Below are 6,720 nucleotides of genomic sequence, written 5' to 3' on the forward strand. Positions count from 1 at the left end.
GGGGTGGGAGGGCGCCCGCCTGACCGGGGTCTCGCTTCCCGTGAGCAGTGCCGCGGCTGCTGCTGGGCAGAGCCAGAGGGATGGTGGTAGTCACAGGGCAGAGCAAAGGGAGCGGAGACCCGGATGAGGCCATGTCGAGCTCGGATGCAGAGGATGACTTCCAAGAGCCAGCCACTCCCACGGCCACCCAGGCGGGCCAGGCGCTGCCGCTGCTGCCCCAGCAGGTAAGGGCTGCTCGCTGCCCAGCCCCGGGTGTCGCGGCTCCCGCTGCTCAGCGCCACGAACCCGCGTCTCTCCTGGGCTGTCAGCGCACGCCCAGCTCGGATTGGAGCGAAGCCCTTTAATTACAGCGATTACTTCCCTTCTCCATCCCTGCTTGAGCTTGACAAATACAAATAAGTCTTTATTCTGACAGCGAGGCAGCTTATAGTGTGATGCAATGTGATGCTAAGATTTTGGGGCCTGCTGTCAGCCTCATTTAAGTGCAGAATCACTGATTTGCCAGTGTGCTGTAAGGGAACCAATGGAGCAGCAGCCAAGTGCAGGTGCCAGTGTTGGTCTGGGAGTACGTATCTCCTCCCCTTTTTATTCTTTTGCATGGGAAAGGAGGAGTTTGTTTTGTTTTGTTTCGGATTTATTTTATTCCTCACTAAGAGCCAAAAGGAGGCATTCACACTTTTAACAGATATCTGGTATTAAAACTGTAGTGACCAGTGCTGTTCTAGATTTCTGTCTAAAATTCACCCAGACAACATTCCAGGGTATATAAGGTGTTAACCCATGAAGCTCACTGCTTTGTGGCAGCAGGGCAGAGGCATCTGTCAGAACAAGTTTTGTCATGGTGGCACAGATTGTATGCTGAGTCTTCTACAAATCCCCACTCGCTTGGCCTGTGCGTAACTACAGAGAACTGGGGGCTCATTTCTGACAGTGTGATCAATTTTCCAGTTCCCAGAAGTCGTTCCTCTGAATGTAGGAGGCACGTATTTCACTACAAGGCTATCAACGCTGAGGCGTTACGAGGACACGATGTTGGCAGCGATGTTCAGCGGAAGGCATTACATCCCCACGGATGCCGAAGGCAGATACTTCATTGACAGAGATGGAACTTACTTTGGGTACGTGCAGTGTCCTCAGTATGCTTCCAAAGTGATGTCTGAGGGAAAGGAAGACTAAGTTTTACGCTTGTTTCTCCTAGTTGAATGATGTCTGTGCAGTAGGTTTTAGGAAAAAGGGGTTGGTGTGCATCCACGCCTTGAAAACATCTCGGAGAAAAAATGAATTGCAGCACATCACCATTGGAAATGATTTATTTTGTTCTTAAGGGCTTAAGCTTTACAGTGGAGAAGGAAAAGCAGCTGACAATGTTCTAGAGGACAAATTCACGTCATCTGCTTTGGAACATCTGCTCTCAGAGTATCAAGCTGTTTTGCTGCTTTAAAAAACGACGTATTTGGCACTTGAATGGTTGATGCCAATCTACTCCATTAAAATTACAGTGATTAGAGAAATATTTTAGTTCCCCAAAAATTCCTGTTTTAATGAAGATCTTTTTTATGTTAATCACATTTTTCATTATCTATTTCCCCTGAATTGAATATGCAAGGGGAGGTATTATTAGGCTTTAACTAATGCATTTCTGACAATGAAAGTGGACTTCTAACACAGTACCTGTGCCTGTGATGGGCTGTAGCTTTATAAGAAGAAAAAATTACCAAGGTACATATGCTGTCTGGTAAGGGAATAACTTACCTCTGGAGCTCTTCAGAAATATGTTAGATTAAAGCAAAACTTGGGGGGGGGGAGAAGGCAAACAACACTTTAAAAAGTATTTCTTTGAATAATTTTTGCCGACAGTGCCATATACTTTCATTTTCAGGATTCATTTTGAACTTTGTAGCCTGTTTGTAGCTTGTTTTATTTTTAATAAAAATAATCTTATGTTTCAGTTCTGTTTGAAATGATGTGAGATCACTGGAAAAGACAGACATCATTTCTTGCAGTGTTCGTAGGTTAGGGTCACAAAGCACACTTTGCAATTTAACTTAAGTTACTTGTTTGTCCTTGACATCTCCTTAGTCCTTCTCTGCTGAAGGGATTGCTTTATTTTCAGGGCATGTTTGAACTGTACCTTAATGTGGGACAGAAATTTAGCCACTGTGAAAATAATAATAATTTTACATTTGGCAATTTAGAAGTTCCTGCCGTCTTATTGGAGAACCAATTCACTTGTGATGTTACTGATCTGAAGTCAAACTGTAGTGGGAACAGAGAGCCAAGTTAGCACTTGTTACGTGAAGACTGCGGTAATGCTTGTTTTACGTGATATGCTCAGTAGTACTTGATTCATGCTTATCAGGTGATTTATTTTCCACTTTAAAACTCCTGCAGTTTAACAGTGTCTCAGAATCACAAGGAAATATTCTTTTTTTTTCTCTTTTTTTTTTCTTATTGTATGAATGGATATGGCCCTGATCCTGGGAAAGGAGCGTCTCCTTCGCAAGTGCTCCATTCACTCACATGGAACCTTGGTTCTGAGTGGGATAAAACGTCCACATGTCTGATTCTCCAGGAAAATCAAAGAAGTTTTTGTCCCAGATTGAAATTTAGAATTCAGTGACTGCGATCTCTTTCTCATAAAATGGCCTTTTCTATTTTAAGGGGTTACTCCCTCAACTTTTTGTTAAAAACATTGGCTGGAAGCGTAACTCGTGCTTATTTCAGTTACTGAAGATTAAGGATTTCTGTCTCAGTAGAGTAAACAACGAATACACAGCGTTTCCTTTCCCACACGCAACAGTTTTGCTGGAAACTTGTTAATTCTCAGTGTTTTTTGTCCTTCTTTCAGAGACATCCTTAACTTTCTGCGGTCTGGTGACCTGCCGCCCAGAGAGCGAGTGAGGTCAGTTTACAAGGAAGCTCAGTATTATTCCATAGGACCATTGCTAGACCATCTAGAGGATGTCCAGCCTCTGAAAGGAGAGAAAGTGAGGCAAGCTTTCCTGGGCCTAATGCCATACTACAAAGGTAAATAAACAAAGCACTATTGACTGTTGTTTCTGCCATGATTCAGGTAGCTGACGTGGTGCTTTTAGGCCTCCTTTCAGACTAATTCCATTGTATGTCATAAGTTTCTTACGTATCTTCCATGCTGCTTAGAACCTCTGAGGCTTTCACGTGAGATTTGTTCCTGCTGCATCTGAGGTTGTGAATTTTTTATGCTGTGTTCAAAGGGAGCCAGATCTAGGCCACAACATGCAAGGCTTATCACTGAGCAGGAGCATCTCTGTGCCTCCTTATTTGCTCCATTAGAGCCTGCAGTGGAATCAGTTCAGGCACATGGTGACACCAAGCTCACAAGACAACGGAGACTGATTTAATAAATATAGAACGTATCTAGCTGCATCCATCTTTGTGTTACTGCTAATACTATATTAAGAGTAACACATAAACACTGAAGTAATATATTTCATGTGGAAAAAGAATGGATTTAATGTCTTTTACTTGGTGTTTCATTGTTACTTTCAACTTTTGTTTCTTAGATCATTTGGAGCGGATAATTGAAATAGCAAAGCTTAGAGCTGTGCAAAGAAAAGCAAGATTTGCGAAACTGAAAGTCTGTGTCTTCAAAGAGGAGATGCCCATCACTCCCTATGAATGCCCACATTTCAATTCTTTGCGTTTCGAAAGAAGTGAAAGTGAGGCAAAGCTGTTTGAACATCACTGTGAAGTGGATGTATCTTTTGGACCTTGGGAGGCTGTGGCTGATGTGTATGACCTTCTGCACTGTATTGTGACAGACCTGTCTGATAGAGGGATAACTGTGGATCATCAGTGTATTGGTGTGTGTGATAAACACCTGATAAATCACTATTACTGCAAGCGTCCTATCTATGAGTTCAAGATCACTTGGTGGTGAGTTGTTTTGTCCACAATGGTGCAGGAGGTGAAAGGACTTCTAGATGACAATTGCTTTTAATATTTTTGCAACATGTCTCTGGAAATGCATTGCTGCTAACATATATTGGAATCAGTCTGCTGAAATGTTGGCTAGTGCTTAGCTGTTCAGTGAAGAGGGACCTGCCACAGAGGTTGAAAAACCTCTGCAATATTAAAAAACCAACCAAACAGCCTGAAACAAGACTGTTGGCTCAGGTACCTTAATGAGGCACAAAACAAAATCACCTCATGGAAATAATGGAGAGGAGTGTCTGACATTTATTTTTTAATGTGCCACCTACTGTGTGGCTGCAATCCCATTGTCTGCAAAGTGGGTGTAATGGATCTCAGCCTCAGGTGCTAGTAAGTAATGCTGATAGAACGTGGTTCCATTTTACACACTTCAGAGTGTTCCAGTCACTATGTAGGCCTGCCACTTTATGGATTGAGTAACACCCCACATGGAGATCCTGCAAGTGTAATTTTGGTGTTATAGACAATTAAAAAAAAAATAGAGGAGTATTGTTGTGAAGATTAAGCTATATACATATTTTAAAAATTAAAAAATCTGCATTGTGAAGTATAATATTTAGTTGTTTCCGTTGTTATAAAAAGGAACAGCAGGTTTGGAGAATATTCCTTATTGCTTTTTGGAATAATTACTATTCATGAAAGACTTGTGCCTGTTTTTAGCCTTAGAAATTCTAAATGTTTACAGCATCTACGAAAAGAAACTCTATAGAATCAGGTCATTTGCAGAGGCTTTTGGTGAACGAGTAACTCCATCTGTACGTTCCTATTAGCAGAAGTATTAAGAATATTTAATGTGTATTATTTTAGTACTGATTCTTTTTACAGTCTGTGCTATTAAACTTTGTTCTAGAGTTAGCCAAATGATGATACGAGACAAGTGCTTCCTTCTCCTCAGCTCTTCAGTTAAATCTAACTTTCAGTATTCTTGCTGACACCTCTCTGTGTGATATCAGCACCTTTTTTTCTTCTTTCGTATTCTAATATTTCTCCAGTTACCCACATAAAATGTATCTGGGAAGTACATTTATTTCCATGCTGAAAGAGGGAGCTGTTGCAGAGCCACGTTCTTTCCAGAAGGTAATTTTTGCATTTCTGACGTTGGTAACCATCTGGTGAAGCTCCATTTCTGTATGTCCAAAGCTGAAGGATAGATGGAGCAATCTGAAGGTGCTGCTGTTGTGAGCTTCAGAAAATGCAACTATTGTTCACAAAGACCCCACCTGAGGCAGCCTCACTGTAATCGTGAGGGGGCTGGAAAGTACGTGTCTGCATATTGCATTCCATTGGACTCGTTAATCCAAGACTCTTGCTTAATTAAATTCTGACCAAAATACTTTACAGACGTATTAATTATGATAATAAAACTGTCACTTACCTGAGGTAATTCTTAGAATATAAAAACTTGACGTAAAATTGTCTCATAAAAAATATTTTGAGAAGGCTGATTGTTGCATTGATTAATGTTCATACTTCTATGTGTTTAATTTAGGAATTTTTATTGAATTGTCTCTCAGAGGCGGGGACATAAAGTTCCTAAGAGCATTTGCAAGTGCTTATTTGGAGTTCATTGCTGTCAGGTGCTGAGTTTCAGGTCCAGAGTTGAAATTGTAAAGCACAGTGGTGTTGGGAGGAGGGAGGTGAATGTCACTTAGGTGTATTTGAATCTTTCAATTCAAATTTCTTTAGATTTAATTGTTCCTTAAGTACTGATTGTATTACAAGTCCCTGTGCCTCTATTTGACTACCTACAATTACAAGTCAAACAAACTTTCCCTAAAGTGAGAGGAAGCTTGCATGATATCTTCTCTACTCTGCTGCCTTCTCTCCCCCAGGAATCTTAAATTGCAACCACGGTTTGGAATAAAATGATGTAAAACCTTAAAGCTGAGGCTTAGAAAGTTTTGGCTGCCTGTAAACTTCTGAGTTTATTCAGGGGCTGCAATGAGAATCCCGGTTGTACTGGAATATCCTCTTGTTATTTTTCTGCCACTTCCCATATCACACTGGACATAACTCTGGGTTGAATTTCAGCACCACTTATTGACATGAAGCAGGCTGTTTTGACAGTGATTTCTTTATTTTTGGCTTTAAATGTTGTTTAGCTGTTCTCCTAGAGAAACTGTGACAAAATTCCTGTTAGAACCATGTTTGTTATTTCTTAATGTGCACGTGTTGCTATTTTGTAAATTTTTTCCTGTTAATTGTTTAAGTAAGTGAGAAAGTAAGGAAACTGCCTAACCCAAAAGGTGAAGATGAAAATCTGGGTCTGTATCAATTGCATCTTAACTGAAACTTTCATCCTTCTTTCATATCTTCCAGAGGACAGAAATAATTAAGTGCAATATTGAAGGAGGAAACACAGATTTGAGCCACGTGCTTTCATTTAATCCTACATGGTGTGTGGTGATTTGTACAAGTTAGCAATACTGTTACTAACTACGCTTGTTCTAAGCAGTCTTTGTTTACAGTGGGTTGATTCTATTGCCTAATGTGCATTTGGGTTTTGACAGAAACAGAAACAGAAGAGGCAGGCAGGTGTCAGGGAGTGTCATCCAATCACTGGTTTATATGACATTACTGACTTTTCCTGGCATATAGCATACGTTTTGAAATTCTGAGTTTGCAACAAAGATGTGAGTTGCTGATTACTAAATCAGTGTTTAAGATCATTGTTTTTTTTATATCATAAATATGATATTATTGTCTAATTAAACTAAATACCTATAAATACTGCTTCTTTTTTTTTTT

The 6,720-nt window shown here is 40.4% G+C and overlaps 1 protein-coding gene across 1 annotated transcript; it reads left to right on the forward strand.

Annotated features, from left to right (window-relative positions):
- Nucleotides 1–6: 6 nt before the first annotated feature.
- Nucleotides 7–6,698, forward strand: KCTD7 (potassium channel tetramerization domain containing 7). Its single transcript, XM_003211715.3, has 4 exons — nt 7–224; nt 949–1,118; nt 2,849–3,027; nt 3,543–6,698. Exons 1-4 carry the CDS (start codon nt 81–83, stop codon nt 3,917–3,919), a joined length of 870 nt encoding a protein of 289 aa, XP_003211763.1. The 5' UTR covers nt 7–80; the 3' UTR covers nt 3,920–6,698.
- The last annotated feature ends 22 nt before the right edge of the window (nt 6,699–6,720 follow it).

The sequence above is a fragment of the Meleagris gallopavo genome, chromosome 21 (assembly GCF_000146605.3).
Source record: "Meleagris gallopavo isolate NT-WF06-2002-E0010 breed Aviagen turkey brand Nicholas breeding stock chromosome 21, Turkey_5.1, whole genome shotgun sequence".
Lineage (NCBI taxonomy): Eukaryota > Metazoa > Chordata > Aves > Galliformes > Phasianidae > Meleagris > Meleagris gallopavo.

Bases quoted from the DNA above. Each gene is read 5' to 3' on its own strand.
- KCTD7 (XM_003211715.3), top strand. From the start codon at position 81: ATGGTGGTAGTCACAGGGCAGAGCAAAGGGAGCGGAGACCCGGATGAG. The intron at 225-948 runs GTAAGGGCTGCT...TCAATTTTCCAG, and splicing joins TGCCGCTGCTGCCCCAGCAG to TTCCCAGAAGTCGTTCCTCT. The intron at 3,028-3,542 runs GTAAATAAACAA...TTTGTTTCTTAG, and splicing joins CCTAATGCCATACTACAAAG to ATCATTTGGAGCGGATAATT.